We start from the raw sequence: 20,711 nt of genomic DNA on the forward strand, positions 1-20,711 counted from the left end.
CTGTTTATCATCCTGAGTGCAATTCTTACCCTGTTCTCTGCAATATTTGCACTAAGGTACATCAGGGAAGGGTTGCTATCATCTTAAGAGAAGCAAAGGCATGGGAGGGAGTGTCTGGTGAACAAGATTGGGAAGGCTCTTGCTCTCCATCTGTGAAAACGGTCCATCTCAGCACAAACGTGTGCACAAACATGAGTAATTAGAAGGTTGACCATGGCTGCAGACCTACAGCCCTGTTGGTCATGGTGAAATAGCTCACACTACCAGAAAGACAGGCTGGGAAGGTGAGAAGAAGGGGTTCTGCTCCCAGCAAAGGAGTGCCTGGAGCTTTCCCTGTGAGTGCTCTGACCGGACAGTGTCTCACTGCATAGTCAAGTGTTGGATTCGTTGTCTGAGTCAGTTCTGATAAACTAAAACTCATAATAATCCCTTACTTGTGCAGATGAATGGAATACAAGCATGCGGACCGTCAGGAGAATCAGTATGAAATTTGTAAGAGTGATTGACAGACATGGCCCCGCTGAAAAGGTGAAAGAGCTGGAGGTGCCTAGGGAAGGGAAGGTGAGAGGTGAAGGGTGCGTTTGGGAATGCAGGAACAGTTACTGCAGAAATGAGGGAAAGAATCATAGAATCATGGGATGGTTTGGATTGGAAGGGACCTCAAAGCTCATCCAGTTCCACCCCTGCCATGGGCAGGGACACCTCCCACTGGATCAGGGGCTCCAAGCCCCATCCAACCTGGCCTGGAACCCCTCCAGGGATGGGGCAGCCACCTCTGCTCTGTGCAACCTGGGTTAGAAACTCTTTTCTGTGTTAATGTGATTAATGCTTAAATTGCAGCAAGGAAGGAATAGGTTGAACAGGAAGAAATACGGCACAGCTTTTTCTGCCTACACAGTTGTTTGTAGCAGAATGATTGTTGAAAATTGGGGTTTCTGTACTCCCTTTCAGGCTGTAACAGGGAATTGTGGTCCCTGAAGTGCTTGATGCTGGCCTTGTGGGTCTTAGGTTTGCTCTGCTACAAACAGTGATTCTTGTCCCACCTTTGCATGAACTTTCCTGGGGGTTTATCAGATCAGACTTGACTGTTTGCATTAGGACAAGGGAAGAGACTTTGCTTGGGAAGTTAGGAGAAAGAGGAAGATAGAGATATGTAAATATCTACATCAAAGAAGCTCAGATTAATTTCTTCTGGCAGGACGTAACCCACGTGAATTATCTCAGCCTTCAACAGGGCAAATCGCATGGTTCAGTGAGACACAGGCCCATGGACGGAGAGCTGAGTGATGGCTCTTCTCTCTGGCATTTGAAATAAAGCCGTGTCACTCCCACCCTGCAGTGCTGGGCTGCTGAATTTCGCATGCATGGACATAGTTTTGTGTCTCTGTTTTTGTGAGTTCCCTCATAGACTCTTCCTCACATGCTGGGAGGATTTCTGACCACCCTGGCTAGCAAAACAGATACTATTTCCTATATTTTCCTTATAAACTCTACCTGGATTGAGTGTATTCAGCAGCTGCATTTGGCAGCTTGGGAGGTCTCCCAGCAGAAGGTTTGAGGTAGGGCAGGCATCTGGTATTGGTGGAGGAGGAACACGGAGCCCAGCATGGCTCTCCAGCTGTTGATGGCTCTCCAGCTGTTGATGCTCCTGAGCTCTGTTAACCTTTTTGCACTGAATATGTTCTTGAGGACTGAGCTCCCCTGGTTTACAATGGGCCAAAGCTTCTCTCTGGCCAGAGCCTTGGTCCTGGGATGGCAGAACGTTGCCTCCTTGAAGGAGGTATCACTGTCCCACCACTTGGTGGGGTTGCCGTCCCCGTGTGAGGGTTTGTGCTGGCTTGAATTCTGCTCTTGTGATTCAGGAAAACAAATACTGTGAAACCCTCAGCTGCGCAATGTTTTGATGAACTGTGTATGGCCTTCCTTTCCTGGGCTAGCCGTTGATATTTTACATTTCTCTCTCTATGGCTCTAAAAATGCGTATGTGTATTTAAAAAGTAGAGTGGTTTGATTGATTAAGTTACTGGTGAGTGGCAAAGCTCTGGCTCCTTGACCTCTCCAGTACCAGCTGTTACAAATGCAAAATCATCATTATAACATTCCTTACAGATCATTTGAGTTAAGTATGTATGGTGTTCCTTGGTTGAATACTCAGATGATTCATGTTTCCTTTCTGGCACCAATTGCAAAAAGTTTTTTTGATTTAAAAAAAAAATGCAGTTGTTAAATACAATGGCTGCATTTTAAAACCAAATGCTAGAGAATATTGAGCTACTTCAATTGAAAACAAAGCTAGAGTATTACTTACTAAAAAAAAAGGCAGAAGTTACCTGAGTAAGTGTAAACTGGCTGGCCTGCATTTGATCTCTGACAGAATAGTTCTTTGATTGTTTTTTGAGAGTCGCTTCTGAGAAAGATACTGTCATAGAGGGAACGTCAGCCTGTCCAGTTGTGTGGAAGTTGGTCGTGGGAAGCAAACTTCATACTTCGGCCTGAGGGTGGAGGTCCACTTGGTCAAGGTCACTGATGTATTTTTAAAAGTGCTATAATATATCTGATTTTTTTCAGTCAGTACATCTTATTTCATTGATGAGATTACTACTAAGAATGAGCAGAGGCTGTATAAAATAGGTTATATTTGACAGTAATCGCATCCACAGGGCTCAGAAGGAACGTACAGATAGATCAATATTATTCCATAATCTTCCCATCACAGTATTTATTAGCACCGAGTCTATCTACTTTTGATAAAGTATCCCTGACGTGTTCTGGAGACAGAAGGGATCTTTCTCCAGAGGGATCCGATGGCTTTTGAAACTGCTGCAGACAGACGTGCATCATACGGTGACCAGGTCCGTGGTTTGTACCCCTGAGAAAAAACCCACACAGGACCTCGTTGCTGGATGGGGGGTTGTGTCCTTAATAGCAGTGGTCTGAAGAAAAGAAAAAGTAGTGGAAAGAGTGGTGAGTCACAAGCTAAATGAGACCGTGGTGTGATGCTGCGGTAAAAGGGATAACTCGGTGGTAATGAAAACTGCCAGTCAGCATGCTTTCCTGGAAAATATGCCTCTCCAGCTACATATAATCTTGTTTCGTGTCAGAATTTACTTGAGTGGGGTCTATAAATATGTACAGGAAGAAAAGATCTCTTATACCAGAGGGCTTTTTATTTTGTAGGCAGGGATTTAATGAGATTTACAGCCTGGAAGACAAAACAAGCCTGATGAAGCTAGGAAAAAAATGAAGTTACTGTCACGGCTTGAAGCCTTTAAGCGGGCTGTCTCACTGAGATGTGCTAATTTGGTCAGATTGCTTTGTGTAACCTTAAGAAATGGGTAAAAATGATGTGGTCTATCCCAGGCAGCAGAGTCGCTGTGGCTTTGTCTTGGTGGTGACTCCTTCCAGCTTCATCTGATTTTGCAGCTCCAAGGTGTGCAGTGTGTAGCACGGCGTTGCAACCCTTCAGTCCTCAGAATAGCTGGGGCTTCCTGCGGCATCGGGTTGCTTTATCTTCTGTGGACCTGGCACGATGGAGAAAGGAGGCTTGGCTGTGTGGTGCCAGCTCTGTCACCATCTCCAGTGCTGGGCTTCTGTGCAGAACCTGGCATTGCTGTGGGGGCTCCTTAGCCAGATGGTTCCACCCCAGCGAGCTGTGGGGAAGGCGTGCGTTCAACATCCTGCTGGGATAGATGATCATTTACCTTTTCAGGTTCCCGATAATATTCAGAATAAACTGGGAGTTTGTGTAGTGATTGTTTGCAGAATCCGTTTATTACTAGGAATGCATTTTATTTTTCTCTGTACAAGTTAGTGTTGAGTCTGACTTTGGTAAATTGTATATCCTGTAACCATCGTGACGTGGGGAGCCCTGCATACGTACCGTTCTGATTAGAAGGGGCCATGGGAAGGTGTCTTTAAATGTGACGGGAAAGGATTTTCTAGACACACTCGGAAACAATCCAAAAATGTGGTAAATGTCTATCTTAGGACGCAAGCGATCATATCACTTCAATTTTCTCTTCTCACTGTTGATCTATTGCAGGTCCCTTTTCTTGGGAGAATTATTCCCTCACCTCTTTTGTCTCTTTTCTTTCCCTAGTTACCCAGTGGGAGACTCTTCCATGCGGCAGCCGTTATCTCCGATGCGATGTACATCTTTGGCGGCACAGTGGACAATAACGTTAGAAGTGGAGAAATGTACCGGTTCCAGGTAATTTGCTGATAAACAGACTCGAACAGCCCCACCGTTCTGCGTTGAATCCTCCTGGCTCTGGCTCGGATGTAGCGGAGTTTCTGGTTTGACTCGTTGTGAGCTTGATGGCTTTCATTTCACATCCCTCCTCCAGGCAGCCTTTCATTTCCGATTCAGCTGCCAGAGGTTGATGTATATCTTTACAATCTTTTAGGTGTGTTATCTGGACAGACGTCTCGCTAAGGCCAAGCTCCCCAGTGCCTTCTGAAGTCCTAACAGAGATCATGACAATTTATTTTGACAAGTTATTAAAAAAAATCATATCAGACAGGATTTTTCAGGATGTTTAGCTGAAAACTGACTGCTCCTCCTCATGGGCTGTCAGGTTTGGGGGTCCCGGGCCAGCGCATTTTGCACTGACCTTTTCTCTTCTTGCAGCGCTCCCGCATCCAGTCACTATGGGAGTTTTAAATTTCGAGATAACTCGCCCCAGGTCAAATCCTCCCTACACTGAAGTTTATTTGTGCTGCATGGGACCCTCAGACGAGTCCTGAGAGCAGCCAAGACTCCCTGCCACCAGTTCCTGATATCTGCAAGCTGTGACGAGAGGCGTTTCTTCCCTGTTACCCGATGTGCTCTTTCATCGCTCTCACTATCGTCCTTGTGTGTGTTCAATTTGCTTGTTGTTTTCTGCTTTATGTACTACAGCGAGGGCAAGTTAATAAGAAAATCCAGTGACACTGTATGGAGCTAGAGTGCTGTGAGATGTAGGCATTTGAAACGAATTCTGCCTTCTCTGGGTTTATTTCTTTAGTAATAAGAAAATCCAGTGACACTGTATGGAGTTAGAGTGCTTTGGGATGTAGGCATTTGAAATGAATTCTGTGTTCTCTGGGTTTATTTCTTTAGTTTTCCTGTTACCCGAAATGCACCCTACATGAAGACTATGGAAGGCTGTGGGAAAACAGGCAGTTCAGTGACTTGGAGTTTGTTTTGGGAGAGGTGAGTAGAATTTATTGAAAATGTGCCCAATGAGTTGTTACTGCGTGTGTACCGTGTTTGCTGGGGAAAAGCAAACTGTATAGGGGTTGTGCCAGAAACCCTGGGAATGAGGCTGTAAGAGCAGCATCAAGAGTGAAAATGGGGTCTGTTTGGTTTAGTGCATCATGCTGATCCAGATGAATTTGTAGAATGTTGAAGAAGAAACTTTTAAACAGAGACGTAACCTGCAGAGCACGTTATATATAGTTGCAATACGAAATGATACGAACGACCTCTGTGCTCCGAGGTCCCAGCTGTCTCCTGGAAAGAGCAGGTCACTGGTTTTCTGATCTGTGTGTCATTTCAGGAGCCATTTTTAATTACTGAGATAAAATGGAATGAGAAAAAGCAGGAGAGGGGAATGGTTTGCTAGTATTGAAACAATTATAAAATTTTAAAAACATGTTTTCTGAAGAAAAACCTGAGAAATTTAAACTTACCTGCATTTCTTTTGTAAAAGACAAATTATAATACATTTTGCGGAGATCAGATAACAGATCCTCAACAACGGAAGTAGTAGATTATGATGAACAACAGCAAAAAACCCCATACTATTGTTTGAAAAGAGAAAATGAAACTGGAAATCAGATAGAACAATAAGAATCAATTTCTGTGACGCTAAACCTAAGCAACAGCTTCTGTTTAGTGAACATAACAAAGAGTCTTTCCAAATGGTGTTTGGCTTTAGTCTTTAGGGAAAATGGAGTTTGAATTTCATCTGTAGGTGCAAAGCAGATGCGAGGTTGCCTTTGATTCTAATTTAAACTAAATGTGTAGTACCCAGAGTTCAGCCCAGGTTTCTGCAGCTCCTGCCATCTGCCACTGCTGTGGGATGTGGGAATAAAAGTTTAATGTGTGTTCTTGCTTTGCCTTCAACAGAAGGAAGAACGGGTCCGAGGGCACACTGCAATTGTTACAGCTCGCTGCAAGTGGCTGAAAAAGAAAATCATCCAGGCAAGGGAGAGGCTGAAACAGGTGAGTATTTTAGAACAGTACCGCTATGAGGAGGTGATGCTTGCTCTGGCTGGTTTGGGAGATGGTTGTCAGGGAGAGAAGTCTGCTGAGACACAGGTAGGACCAGAGCAGCATCTGATGCTGAGGTGCTCTGGAGGAAGTAAAGAGGATAATTAGTATTAGCAGGCCAGGCGAGGAGTGTAGCGTGGAGGAGCCAGAGTTAATCCAGTTATCTGGATTTGGCAGTGTGGTTCTTGGGAGCTCTCATAGCTGTCTGTGTTCTAATCTTGTGGAATACCCCTGGGGAGGGGAAAAGCTGCTTGTCATCGGGGAAGGCCTGCAAGATTAAACAGATTAGAGGGAAGGCAGTGTTAAGGCTTTGAGGCTGGCTCTGTTCCCTTTAGCATTTCCTGACTCGTTCCAGAGTTGAAGGTCTGGTGCTTCTGGTTCATTGTCCTTTAATTTTAACTACTTACAGCTTTTCAGCAGCAAACATTTTACTGCTCTTGAGGAAGTGGTAGCACACAACCTGCAGTGAGACTTACAGATGCCTCGTTGCCCCTTAGTTAATTGCTTTGCCACCCACAGCCCTCCATTTTCACTGGAAAAGGCTGTAGGGAAAGGCTGTCAAAAGGGCAACTTGAAAGTAACAGAGTGGCTTAAAATACTTCTGTGCAGCAGTTTGAGTTCTGAGTTTGCAAGGCAGGGGTCTGTGGAAGCTGCTCCTACACCTTCCTTCTTCAAGGAGAGATGCTGTTCCTGGTGACGGCAGAAATGTGAGCTCAGTGGAATGAATTCCTCCCTTTTTCTGAGGTCCTGCTTTTGAGCTTTATCCAGGAGCTCGCATTTGTCTGATCTGTGTTTGTCACAGGATATGGAACAGTAAGTCTAAGACATATAGATTCTTTGTTATCTTCAAGATAAATCTTGAAAGTAGAGAGATCTGGGTCTTCAAGAACATGCAGTCCTGAGAAGGAACTTTCCTCCAGTTTGAAAGCAATGTGTGAGCTGAGCTGACACAGCCTTCTTGCCATGTTTGAGTGGTTTTTCTGTCTTATTAGAAATCAAAGCAAGATATTGAGGACGAGGGTCATGCGACATGTCAGAAGGATGGGATTGGTGGGAATGTCAAGTTGTGCCGCCTGCAGCTGCTGCTGGAAGTGCCCATCCGAGAGGCTGAGGCACAACCCTTCGAGGTGCTCATGCAGTTTCTGTATACGGATAAAATAAAATACCCTCGTAAAGGTAGGGCAGCAGGGTAAAGAAATACCAGCAACTGGGGAGCAAACATTTATTTTGATATTGAGCAGATGATTTATTACTTACCCAAGATTTAAAATAAAGCGGATATCTACCTAAGCATGCGAATAGCGCTTTTTTTTCTTCCTGAATTTTTTCAGACATTAAGGAGAAGCTGGTTTCTGATCTTTCCAAAAGGTGTAAAAAACCCAACCACACAATCAAAAACTTCATGGTGTTTCAAACATTGCAGCAGCCCTCCTGGACAGTGTTTGTATCCTGGGTTGCCTTACTTCCTTTTTCTGATATTGTTTTGCTCCACAGCGAACTGAGCCCACACAGAAAAGCAGAGCAAAGCCAGTATTTATCATGTCTTCAAAATGGTGGTCCAAAGGAATGCCTCAAGAAAGGAAAAATCTGCTTGATGAGGTCATTGAAGGTCCTCGAATTAAAATCATGTGCAGGCTGAGAGGTAATAGCGGAGACCTCTCGGCTCGCCTAGAGCCAACCTCACTCACGGCCCTGTTTGGGTGATGAGGTCGGACTGGATGCCGAGGGAACTCCAGCTGGTGGGGCTGGGGAAACTGCAGCCACGGGGCACGGTCATGTGAAGTGAGGTGTGTCTGTCCTAACGCTGGAAGCTTTGCTTCAGTCTCAGTGCAGGATTTTCCTTTCTAGAAAAGGTAATTCTTAGGATAATAATAATTCGCATGCGGTTGTCCCAAGGCTTTCCCTGTGAGGTGGGCTGTCTGAGAACAAACTGAATTAATGGGGATGAGGAAGCCTTCTTGGTGTCATTCTGCTGACATTGCCAGATGTTGCTCTCAGCCAGCTTGCTGATCCTCTGTGTGCCCATTGCAGGGACCAGCCGAACTCTTCCCTTTGTTACAGGCTTCCACCCTTCTCCCCAGCCCATCAGATGTTCTCCCTGGTGCTTACCTGTCTGCTGGGCTCCTCTGGGCACCCTGCCCTGACCATTTGTATTCCTAGTTGCTCCTCTCAGTTCAGAGGGCAGCACCTTGGGGATCCATCCAGAGGCTGAGCTAATAGGATTGGGCATGCTTATAAGTGGGATTTTCACGATTAGACACAGGGAAGGCACGTGACGTGCAAGAAGGCTTTTCTCTATCAAGAAGTAGCTACAGCAGATGGCCAGAGCTCTCCTGTGAGGAGGGCGAAGACTGGAGGTTATTGCTCGGGTTGGTGACCCAGCACCTCATCACAGTGGCCTGTGAGAGTCCCCAGTGCCCCTCTCTTCTAGATCAGGCTCAGGTCTGCCCAGAGCACCTTCAGAAGGGTCTGTCCGCATCGGGGAGCTGATTGCTAGGACTGCATAAAACCCAAGGACTGCAGCAGAACTGTCAGCACTGAGCACCTTGGGAAACCAGGCTGCTGGCTTTGGAGCTTGTCAGTGGCTTTAGAGACTTCGCTTTCTTTTGAGGGTTTTGAAAGATTATGATTCAGATAGTTACAAAATCTTTAGCCAAAAAGTCTTCTGGGGAGGCTGGTTCCTGCCTCAGGTTTGAAAGACCTTTCCTAATATTTATCTTTGATGTAGTCTAAGCAGCAATGGAATGATTTTTCCCACAAAAATTATTTACCAGTGGATTCCCATGCTACTGTTCTGAATGCTCAGGTTGATGTAAAAAGAAATACTTCGAGAAAAGGTTTCTCTTTTTGTTCTGTGACCTCTCTCCGGTTATGGAAAGCAATTTTTCTCTCTTGTCATTTCAGGTCATGTTCAGGATGTGTTACTTATTATGGATGTATACAAACTAGCCCTAAATTTCAAGCTCTCTCGGCTGGAACAGCTCTGCCTTCAATATATTGAAGCATCCGTAGATCTGCAGAATGTGCTCATTGTGTGTGAAAATGCTAACAAGCTTCAGCTGGATCAGCTAAAGGTGAATCATGTTTTGCATGCAAAGTAACTGATAAGGAATTGAAAAAAATAAAATTTATGCAATTAATGTTTTGCAAAAGCTATCGGATTTTGCAAATTCAGTTCTTTTTCATGGAGCGTATGTCAGTGTGGATTGTCCTGCAGTCACTTGGGAGTATTATGTAGGTTTTTCTTCAATGAGCATTTGATATTTTTGCATATCAGCCCTATAGGATTTAAAGGGCAAAGTGACTTTGGCTCTTCATCAATTCACTCACTGCAGGAAGGCAGAACCAGTGCATTTACTGGTCCTACTGTTTTATAAAAAGACTACAAACAGGTGCTCTCACCGGGTCTGATAGAACAGAACTGTGTTTTTTCCATGCCTTTGATCTAAAAAACTCTCTACTGAGAACCAGAATGTGTCTGTGATTTTCTGTCTCTGTGTAGTGGGGCAGGGGCTTTTAGGCATTTGCTGAAAGTTGGTAGAGTTGATACCCCAGGCTTCAGACCAGGGTTTGCTGTGGTGATCTGGTTCCCACCAACGGTGGCCAGAGCCAATTCTGCTTGAAGCTACAAAGAAGGAGCTCTGAGAGTCGGTGCAAGCACATGCAATGCCTGTTTGAGCCGCCTGTGCACATCGCTTGGCTGTGCAGGAGAGTGAGGGTAGAGCAGAGAAACCAGCACGCACCAGCGCTTCTTCTTTACACACTGGGTATGGACAGAGGAAAGGCATCCAGGAGGACAGCAGCTGAGTTGTCAGCAAGTCTATAAGCGCTGGCAGGGTCTTTGCATAGGACCGTGATGCTGTTAGCTGCCCAGAAGCCCAAGCAAGTGTCTCGGCCTTGATAGATCTAGTGCCAATCATTTCAGATCAGCTGAGTACCTCCTCCTGCCTTTGCTTCCAGCAGGGTGGTGGGAGTTCTTCTGCAGCATTTAGTCAAGATCACCTCCCGCTGGCATCCTGTCTCCTCAAGGGTCCGTTAGTGGGTAGGTGCCATCTACAGAAGGCTGCTCTTTCTGACGTCCCAGCCATTGTTTAAAACATTGTACAGATGGTTCCTGGTCAGATCCCTGTGGATCCCGGGTGAAATAACCTGGCAGAAAATGGAAAGCAGTAATGAAATGGGTGAATTTTGTACTCTCCTTCTGGTTTGCTGTTATAGATTATATTTTTTCCTTTCTCAGGGAAAGCCTTGGTTCACAGTGGAAAATGAAGTGCCATTTTTTGCCCCTTTACCTGCTCAATCTTAGGTCTGGATTGTTTGCCAGCTTTCCACCACAGTGATTTTCCCAGCAAGTTTGTCATGCAAGAACCTACCAGGGCTGTTTCAGACTGTGCAGCCCTGACAGAAAAGGTTAAGACGAAAATCTACACGAGGAAATCCTGCATACTATTTGTACCCTTAATGTTAAGACCTCTTCAGCCTTCTAATTAACTTTTGATATCGAATTGTATGAAGAATTAATATGAGATAGCAACCAATCTTAGTTAGCTCTGTGAGGTTTTTGGTGTCTCCTGAGATTCCCATTTTAGAAATCTTCCAAGCAGCCAGATGGGAGACAATTAATCTTTTCCTTGTTAGTATTTCTTAGCCAGGCTTTTCTAGATGCTTTGCATTGTCCTGAATTTCTTGTTTAAGTGGGACCCTAAGTGGTCAGTTAGTAAGGAGATCACTGTTTGATGGTCCCAGCTGTAGGGTCCGTGTGGAGGGTCCTAATGAAAGGATTGGCTGTTACATGTGTAACGCAGTAACGTTTGTGTGATGCTCTACGATGGCTTTGTGCAGTAAATTATAATTTTTTTATAAATTTTTTTTTTTTAGGAACATTGCCTGAACTTTGTGGTGAAGGAATCCCATTTTAATCAGGTAATAATGATGAAGGAGTTCGAGCATCTTTCTTCATCCCTCATCGTGGAGATTGTACGGAAAAAACAGCAGCCTCCTGTTCGAACACATTCTGATCAGCCGCTTGACATCGGTAACTTTATGCTGTGTAAATATATTGGTTGTGCTGGTTTTGCATTGCTAATGGTTTGTTTAATCTAAGGAACAGCCTGGGAGGGAGACCAGTGCAGATCACTGATCCTCCAGCTGGTGTAACTGTGCCTGAGCTGTTTCCCAGACTAAGACAGGGCACGCTGGTTCTTCCAATGAGCTTCAGTCAGAGCATTATCCCCATCAGAATAGGTGAGGGCTTGTGGTAAATGCAGTCATGTTCTCGCAACACCGTATCCTGATCTGTTCAGGGAGAGAGGAGGCAGAAGAAAGAGTATAAAGAACAATTAAAGTAAAGCCAGTGGACATTCAGTTGAAGTGGACTAGAAGGTTACAAAGCTGACTGGGAGGGTTGGCCTGCTCCTACGTTTTCACCAAAGGAGTAGCAGGAGCAAGGAAGAAGATCTTGCGAGCGAGCCATTGCTGACAGGATAAAGGTTGTTGTGAGAGGAGGAGGGGAAAATGTGGAGAAATTAACCAAGGAAAAACAAAGTCAGCAAAAGAAAGGAAGAGAAGATGGGGAGGAGAAGACTTTGAGAAGATAGATAACCTGTACTAATGGTCATGTCTTTAGTTTTCATTCTGTAGTTGTGCTGGAAGGACATGATGTGATTTAAGGTTCTACTACAGAATTCATCATGGCGTGATTTGGGATGAGCTTTATTCAAGGCTTTATTATCTCGACACAAATGAAAAAAGGAATGTAATAATGAGGTTTGCTGAGGCCACAAACTTCAGAGGCAGTGCCAGTATTGATTTAGGGTACTGCACAAAAAGAACTGGGGACTGGAGAAAAAGACAAGGAAGCCAGTCCAGGAAGGTCAGGTAGAAAGCCTTTGGCTGGCATTTGTCCCAGGGAGGACGTGTCCAGCTTCTTTATCTGGAGCTGGAACGGTGCGAGAGACCCAAATATGTCTCAGATGTGCCCTATTTCTCAGTTATTGTGTATTTTCAAAGGTTAATTAAAATGGCGGGTAAAAGAAGCCTTTATTGAGGATTTGGGAAAGCTTTTCTGTTTAGAGACAAAATTTTATATTCCTGGTGGTTGGAAATGATGGGAAGAAGGAGGTGGGGAAAAATCTTTATCTGTCGAGAACACCTTTCAGTGTGGCCGCTGCCAGTGTTTGCTGTCAGCAGTTCAGAAGCAGAGCTGACAGGTTCGTTTCTGGGATGGGCAGTAGGGGAACGGGTTGTAATTGGGAAGGTTGAGGCTCATTGTGAGATGATGAGGAAGGGATTTCCTTGCACTCACCCCAGAGCTCCCAAAGGAAAGAGGGGCTGGAGCTACGGCTTGGCTGTCTGTTAGTTCACAACTGCCTGGTCACCTAACTGCTGTGTCTTTAACTATTTCATTGCGTTAACTTTCAGGAACTTCTTTAATTCAGGACATGAAGGCTTATCTGGAAGGAGCTGGGACTGAGTTCTGTGATATCATCCTCCTCCTTGATGGCCACCCGCGCCCGGCCCATAAAGCGATCCTGGCAGCTCGCTCCAGGTGAGTCGCCGCTCGCTGCAACTGGAACCATGTGCAGAACTTGGTGCTGCGCGATCGGACTCAGCTTGATTTTTTTAGAAGACAGGGAGGAACTTCATATCCCCATAAAGTATAAGACGCAGCCTTGCTCGATGAGCGTAATAAGCCTTTAAGCAACAGTGATTAAATGTTTTTTTGAATTTGATACTCAGCAGGGAAAGATGGGAGGAAATTAAAACTGTAGAGATTCTTTAGAGGAGGCGTGAGGAGCTGCACTGCAAGGCAAAGAATCCGTAAAATCACAGGAAGGGAAAAAGGGTGCAAAGTGCAAGGCAGTCTCAATGAAGTGGAAATGAACAGATGTCCAGTGAGGTCAGAAAGAGCCTTCTGGTGGTGAATCCATTTTGGATCATGTGAAACTTGGATCTCTTTCTCACTTGCTGGGTATGGAGAAACAAAACAAGAAGTGGTGCATAACAAAAAAATGGGTCATTCCCATACTCTGTTCTAAAGTTCACCCATCTGAAGATGGAAACTGTTCTCCCTCCTCAGCACGGCGCTGATGTGGGTTTGTCCCTTGCTCCTGTGTTTTCTGTTCCTGCACCTTTACGTGCTGCGAGTCATTGTGTTCACATAAAATTTCTATTTGAGGTACTATTGCAGTTTTTTTCTAGTCCCAATAATAATATTCAGTATTAGTTACTTTGGTATTTCACCAGAAGCTCTTAAAACAGCCTTGCTTGATTGGCAACCTGCAGATACCAAGGAAACTCCTAATGCTTTAAGCTCTCTACTGGGTCTTATGCAAATCAGAGAAAAATCAAAGCATCATGTGTCCTAATTTTCAAGAAACTGAGACAAATTTCAGGTAGTGCCAATGGAAATTAGGAGGATTATATTTGGAGCTCTCTCACAGGCTGACATCTATGAAACAACAATTTAGCAGTGTTTTTTCCCAGGTTGTCACCTGAACTTGCTTGTTTGGAGGCTACAACGCATAATAGCAGCCTCAGAACAATGGTGGGTTAAACGCTCTGTCTGCAGGATGTGTTACATCGGTTTTATTTCGTTTTCCAGTTACTTTGAAGCCATGTTCCGTTCCTTCATGCCAGAAGATGGGCAAGTGAATATTTCTATAGGTGAAATGGTTCCCAGCAAGCAAGCATTTGAATCTATGCTTAGATACATTTATTACGGAGAAGTGAACATGCCGCCTGAAGACTCCCTGTATCCTTGCATCTGCAGTATCTGAAGTATCTCCCTAAAGCGCGTGTACAGCAGCTCACCTGCCTTTTGCTCTCGGTTGCCAGGCCCAGTCTGGGAGGTTTATCTGCCAGGGCTGCATTAACAGGCACCGCATTTTCACTTCTGTCATTGATTTGGATTTGCAATCAGTGCTGTCACCTTTCCCTTACGTTTTTTTCCTTAATGAGACAAACAGCTACCTCTTTGCCGCGCCGTACTATTATGGCTTCTCCAACAACAGGCTGCAGGCCTATTGTAAGCAGAATTTAGAAATGAATGTCACTGTGGAGAACGTGCTCCAGGTAATTGTCCCAACCTTGCTTGACTTAGATACAGGAAAGCCAAAGGGCCAGGCAAGTGGGTGCCTGGTGCACCAAGTTGCTTCCAAATCCTCTGAATGGTGGTGGCCCCGTGTGTCTGGCACCTATGTGGGGGCACAGCCCTCAGCAGCTTTGTTTCCTTACCTGCTTTTTGTGTCATTAGTGGGTCCTGCACTGATGTTTTTAGGTGGCATTGCCCTGCTGGCCAACAGGATGTTCCTCTTGAGCATCTCATGCCCCATGGTGGACCAGCGTTTCTAAAGGTCTTTTTCAGATGCACCATGTGCTCAGCACTCAAGTCCCAACCCTTTTTCAGTAGGACTTTTGTACCGGGGCAAGTGGTGATGTGCGTGTGACTGTTTTATCAGTAATGCTGACAGGATCTGGCAGTGTAGTTTAAGCTAACAAAAAAAATTTTGTGACAAGAGAGCCTGCAAAGCCATCTCCTAGGTAGGCAGAGAACATGAGGAGAATCAATTCCAGCCTTAACTGCTTTTGGCTCTGCCCACGCCAGTCTCACTGGGGCACTTGAGGGAACTTGGCTCTGAAGCAGATCTGCTGTTCCCTGCTCATTGTCCCCTGGGAGCTCCACACATTTTAAATCTAAGGCTGATTTTTTGACTAGCTCAGAAAAGATTCAGGTTTGTAATGAAAAATGGAGATGTTTCCCCAGCTCAGAGGAATTCCCTTCTCTGAGCCAGAACAGCATCTGTGCGCTGTGTATCTGAGCCGTGCGGAAGGAAACTCACACCGTTGCTTTTGCTGTAGATTTTAGAGGCGGCTGACAAGACCCAGGCCCTGGACATGAAGAGGCACTGCCTGCACATCATCGTTCACCAGTTCACCAAGGTTGGTTGCATCTTTTCTGGGGCTTTTGAGAGCTGCTGTCCTCTGTCGCTGCATTGGTTAAAGACACGATAATACAGGAATCCATTTCATTCTTTCTCACGAGAGACAGCTGAGTGCCGGCCGCGTGTCGCTGACGCTCGCTGGCAAGGCTGCTAGGCATTCTTTTCACACTAAACCAAGACTAGAACAGCCTGGTCTGGCAATGTGAAGACCTCCCAAAACAGAAGTTACCCAGAATTGCTTCCAGTTCCGCTTGTCCCAGCTGTTAATTTTGTGCCGTGCCATCGCCGGGTTCTCGTGTGGAGCAAGGTCGGTTTGTTAAGTCCTGAGGGCACAAATCTCTCTTTCCCTGGCAGTTACGAATGTGCTGTGCAGATTTCTCTTGAAGTATTCTCTGTCATAGATGTTATATTGTCATGTGCTTAAAAGGCAAAATACCGTGTCCTGGCTGAGCTTTCCGAGGTCTCCGTGTTTTGATGTGTGGGATGAGACAATAGTGATTGATAGGAAAGGTCAGGAGCCCGATGTGCTGATATTCCTGCCCTCACTCCAGAGAGGGCGGGTGTTGTCGTGTAGCTGTTCCCGTACCATCCTTTCCTGAGAATGTCACCAGTTTGTTGCACAAACAGTGTTGAGACTGGTAGATCCCAGGAATCGGGATTTCTGGATAATAATTCCTCAGCTGGTGCTCAAGTAGCTCTCTGCCTTCTGTGTATTTAATCCCACAATCCTCCTGCCACTGCCCGTGGGGAAGGAAAACACCGCTCGGTCCCGTTTGTATCTAGAGATGACACAGAGGGAGGTGTTCAGGCTCTTTACTGAATGCCAGAGTTGCCCAAGTGTAATCATTTTACACTCAGAAATAACTGAAAATGCATAATAAGCTTTGAGAGTGGAGCCAGCATCCAGGAATTGCACTCCCAGCGGAGAGGCCCCAGCGTGAGGGCACCACCCCAGCTTCATCTCACAAATCCTGCGGAGTGGCCCAGCCTCAGCCGGGGATGGGGAATGGTCCCAGTGCCGGTGACAGGGCAGCCTGGGGGCTGGGACATCTCCTCGGGTTTGGGATCAATGTGTTACAGTCCCCGAGAGCTGAAATCTCATGGTCCCAACTTCCCAGTGGAGGCTGCAGGAAGACTAAGAGGTTGGTGCGATTCTCACCAGACTGTACTGGGGGGAAACGAGCATCGCGCCGTGTCCAAAAAGGTGTGAACTGAAGGGTGTTACTCAATTGTACTGCACTAAGCAGAATATTTGGAAATGTTTTCTATTTAAACTGTTGACTGTTAGAACGCTTTGCATCAAAATGTGGCTGGAAGACTGTCAAGCAGATGTGCACGAAGAAATCTTAATTATGCAATGTTTTTCTTTGGCCTGAGAGGCTTCAGTGTGTGATTTTTGGCCTGGCACTGGGTGACTTTTGTGTGGCTGGGCTGGAATGTTTGCCACTTTCCCCCTGGCCAGCCGCAGGCTCTGAAGGGTCATTTGTTGCAGCTGCACGAGCCCTTTGGGTCAGCAGGGCTTAGGCAGGATGGGTGTATGGCCCTGGGATCTCCAGTTCTTCCAGCTTGATTAACACTGTTCCCGGTTCGGACCGTGAGAAGCTTTCCCTGCAGTGAGGACACTGACGGAAGAGCTGTTCCCAGAGGTTTGCTAGCTGGGGCAACGTGGTTTTAGGTTCTTGCGTGTCAGTGTTGTGCAAAAGCCCTAATAAAGCTGCTGTTCCAAAGTGTTTGTGCTGACACCCTGGTCTGTTCCTCTGCAGCGCGTGCCTCGGCGCGGGGCCAGGATTCCACCAGGGTTCCAGAGGGCTCTTTTCCTCCCAGACCTTGCAGACCCTTACTTTGGGAATATTCCTCCAAGCACACATCCTGAGCTCTTTCTGAAAATGTAGTTAGCTGTTTCCTTCCCAGGAAAGGATGCTTGGGACATCTTTATTCTTTATCGCAGCCGAGCTTCTTAGAGCAAGGTGCTTTCTTTAACAGATCAGTTCATACTGGCTGGATAAGTGGAGAGGCTTTCGGGCAGAGTCGGCCTTCAAGGGTGTTGATAACTCCAGAAGGAGGGATTACCAGTTCATTACTACGAGCTTGTGGAGAAGGAAGGGATGTGTAGAGCTCCTTTATGATAACGGTTGAGCTTCTGAACAACCCAAGAGCGTAAAGATTGTTGTAGATTGTCGTATTCCTGACATGGCGAAGGTTTTTGTTGTCTAGAGCTCCAGTGACCCACTTTGGCTGTGGGAGGTGTGACAGCTGAACGAGCAACCTCTCCTGTGGAGAGATCATGTCTGAGGGCAAGTTCTCAGTAGAAGCACGCAGGCTGCACAGTTCAGGGCTGTGCTGGTGCCCAATCTGCTTCTTGGGAGAGTGCTTACTTGGCACCCGTTAGCAGCAGAGTGCCAGTATGAACAGTAATTATGCTCCTTCCTCAGAGGCAGCGGTGGGATCAGCGTTTCTGCTGTTCTCTATTCCCATCCTTCACTCAGCAGTCTGGAGTTGGGTTATATGTGCACGAGGTGGTGACTGAACCCTCTCCCCGAGCTGTTTTCTGCAGCCTCCGCTCCACGACTGTGATTTCAGCCCGTACGTGCCCTGCCTGTTTTGCCTGGGGTGGCAGGGTGAACCTGAGATACATCAGCTGTGATTTGGGGAGGGCTTTAATTTATTTCTGTTTTTTTTCTGTTCTGTTTTTCTTTTCCTTGAAGGTCTCCAAGTTGCCAAATCTCCGTTCCCTGAGTCAGCTCCTCCTCCTTGACATCATAGAGTCGTTAGCTAACCACATATCAGACAAGCAATGCGCAGAGCTGGGCTCAGACATATGACGGGCTTTGGTAATCGAACTTTTCCTTTGTTCCTCAAAATACCCTGGCAGTTTACAGTTGATTTTCTTTTTTACCATTCCATACCGAGCTGCTCAGTGTCTCCCCAGTATAGCAGGCAGCCCAGAGGAGCACGAACCGCTGAGCTGCTCTCACTTGGATTCGCCTGGTTTGTACCTTCGTGGGTCAGAAGGGTTTGGTCCCTGTTGCGCAAATTTAAAATTGAAACCATTATGGGAATGAATTAATTCCATGTGGTTTGGGGAGTAACTTAGTTTAGAATCAAGCCCGTTATTACTTTCATACTGTAAAATAAACCAGTTGGAAGAGAGTCACTGGTGCTGTGAGTGGAAGCGAGATATTGCAAAACTGGAAAGAGAGCACGTGGTGTTCACGGCGAGGCTGACTGCTGGAGCAGAAGGTGGTGACCTTTTGGAGGCTCTCCGTGGTGTGGATTAAAAGATAAACCTTTTCCAACTGCCTCTCTGGGTGGGCTGCAGCGGGGCCAGACCTGTGTTCTGCGGCAGGTTGTGCTGGAAGATTACAGCCGTCCTTTCTGACCATCAAATCCATTAATCCTGTCCCACTAAGCTTTTCTAAAGCAATTTGTTAATAAAGAGTCAACACCTTCTTCTGGCATTTCACGATTGGCTTGGCTTTCATTTTTGGAATAATTGAAGCACAAAGAGCTGGGAGCTCGACGAAGGTCACTTGGTTAAAAATAAGCGTGCTACATCTCGTTACTAATTTTGTGCTGAAGTGTCTTCTTCAGCCTTTGCTTTTGCAGGAGGGTGAACGAAGGCGGAACGCCCTTCCCAGCCAGTTTGGAAGCGGCCGCCGTTCCCTCGCTGTGCCGGGTGCGTCCCACGCAGCCGAGGGGCGAGGATCCTGGTGGGGCAGCGGCGGAGGGTGGGAGGTGTTGGTGAAACTCCTGCAGGCAGAGCCGCCCCAGCCCTGCCGAGAGCCGCCAAGGGGACGATCCCTCGCGGGGAGCGCAGCTGCCCAGCTGCGGTGTTCCCACCCTTGTCACCATCGTTTTTAATCCAGGCCAGCGAAGCGTTCCCGGCGCAGCACGAGCTGTGGGCTCCTCTTTGGCAGCCCCGTAGCCCGACGTGCGTGTGAGCTGCTCGCTGTGCTGAGCGCGTTGCAGTCTCTGTGCAGTGGGGAATGTTTCATTTCATCCAGGGGAAATGCTTTAGGGACCGCTCGGTCCGTCTCCCGCTGCTGGCTCATTCAGGTGAGTCAGAGCAGAGGTGGCAGCCGTGTCTGGGAGCCCAGCTCATTGTCAGCCTGAGAGAGCTTTTCCAGATGCCTCAGAGGTGATGAAACCTCTTATCAGAGGTTGTTAGTTGTACTGACAGTCTGCGGGTTCCCTGGGAAGCCAGATCAGCAAATGGAGAAAGGTTGTACGGTACAGCTTGTAAGATACTACAAGTCATTTTCAGCCGTGTCAAATCCACTAGAGGACACCCATTTCCCAACCACGCACAGCCTCGTTTACTCATAACAGAAGAATGGGCTGGTTTCAGCCATGCCATAACCACGCCCTTTGATCCATTTTCTTGAACTCTTTGGGGTTTGGAGCTTATTCCTGAGCCCATCAGCGAGGAGGGGGATGGCCTCTGGTTCCCGGAGCCAGGACACTGCAGCTGTCTCTGCTTCGGAGGAGATTCTGGCCTCGTCCCGGCTCTGGGGACTGCAGCGTTTGGTCAGAGCTGCGCTGCCTCTCTGGGATTTACCAGCTGAGAGAGCTGGGGGTGTTTAGCCTGGAGAAGAGGAGGCTGAGGGGAGACCTCATTGCTCTCTCCAACTACCTGAAAGGAGGTTGTGGAGAGGAGGGAGCTGGGCTCTTCTCCCAAGTGACAGGGGACAGGATGAGAGGGAATGGCCTCAAGCTCCGCCAGGGGAGGTTCAGGCTGGACATCAGAAAAAATTTTTCATGGAAAGGGTCATTGGGCACTGTCAGAGTCTGCCCAGGGAGGGGGTTGAGTCACCTTCCCTGGAGGGGTTTAAGGGACGGGTGGACGAGGTGCTGAGGGACATGGGTTAGTGATTGATGGGAATGGTTGGACTTGATGATCAGTGGGTCTTTTCCAACCTGGTGATTCTATGATTCTGTCAGGCAGCCTGCAGCCCCACGGGGCACCAAGGGTTTCCTGGGGGAGCTCTGGATGGGAGGTGGAGGAGCTACAGCTGCCCGCGGGGCTGGTGCAGAGCAGGGTTTGGTGCTGGCTGAGGAACTGAGTGTTTGTCACCACACCTCAGAGCATCCTCAGAGCATCCTTGTGAGACAGCGGCCTTGGGGCCGTTACGGCCAGCCGGTTCCTGGGGTTAGTGCAGCTTTGGGACAGTTTCGTACTGGAGTTTTGGGGAGCGCCTACATTCCTGCACTTGCTAAGGAAAAAGGAAGAGCGGGGCTCTCTGGCTTTGTCTTGTCCCTGCAGTGTCCCCGCTCTGTAGGCCACACGGGCTTTTTAAGCCTTCAGGTCACGCTTTGCTGGCACCGTTGTGCACACACTGTGATTGATCCTGGAAAACGGCAAGGAAGCCTAACGGCCCAGCCCTGAAGATGCCAACACCAGGAGCAGCCAGCAGCCCCCAGGGCTGGCAGGGTCCCCTCCTGGGGCACCAGCCTGATTCCTGGGCAGGAGGACCACAGGGAATCGCACTCAGGTTGCCCGGGAGTCACTGGGA

General features: G+C 47.2%; 1 protein-coding gene across 2 annotated transcripts in view; it reads left to right on the forward strand.

Moving 5' to 3' along the window:
- The window catches only part of LZTR1 (leucine zipper like post translational regulator 1), a 39,606-nt gene extending 20,950 nt beyond the window's left edge, over positions 1 to 18,656 (forward strand). For both annotated transcript variants that reach the window (XM_069875747.1, XM_069875746.1), the window contains 11 exons: positions 4,100 to 4,210; positions 5,102 to 5,194; positions 6,113 to 6,208; positions 7,249 to 7,432; positions 9,161 to 9,330; positions 11,135 to 11,291; positions 12,677 to 12,803; positions 13,860 to 14,009; positions 14,224 to 14,329; positions 15,116 to 15,196; positions 17,904 to 18,656. In XM_069875747.1, the coding sequence (XP_069731848.1) occupies positions 4,100 to 4,210; positions 5,102 to 5,194; positions 6,113 to 6,208; positions 7,249 to 7,432; positions 9,161 to 9,330; positions 11,135 to 11,291; positions 12,677 to 12,803; positions 13,860 to 14,009; positions 14,224 to 14,329; positions 15,116 to 15,196; positions 17,904 to 18,020 (1,392 nt within the window). In that variant the 3' untranslated portion in view covers positions 18,021 to 18,656. The remainder of the gene's footprint in view (positions 1 to 4,099; positions 4,211 to 5,101; positions 5,195 to 6,112; positions 6,209 to 7,248; positions 7,433 to 9,160; positions 9,331 to 11,134; positions 11,292 to 12,676; positions 12,804 to 13,859; positions 14,010 to 14,223; positions 14,330 to 15,115; positions 15,197 to 17,903) is intronic.
- The last annotated feature ends 2,055 nt before the right edge of the window (positions 18,657 to 20,711 follow it).

Source organism: Phaenicophaeus curvirostris, chromosome 24, assembly GCF_032191515.1.
Source record: "Phaenicophaeus curvirostris isolate KB17595 chromosome 24, BPBGC_Pcur_1.0, whole genome shotgun sequence".
Lineage (NCBI taxonomy): Eukaryota > Metazoa > Chordata > Aves > Cuculiformes > Cuculidae > Phaenicophaeus > Phaenicophaeus curvirostris.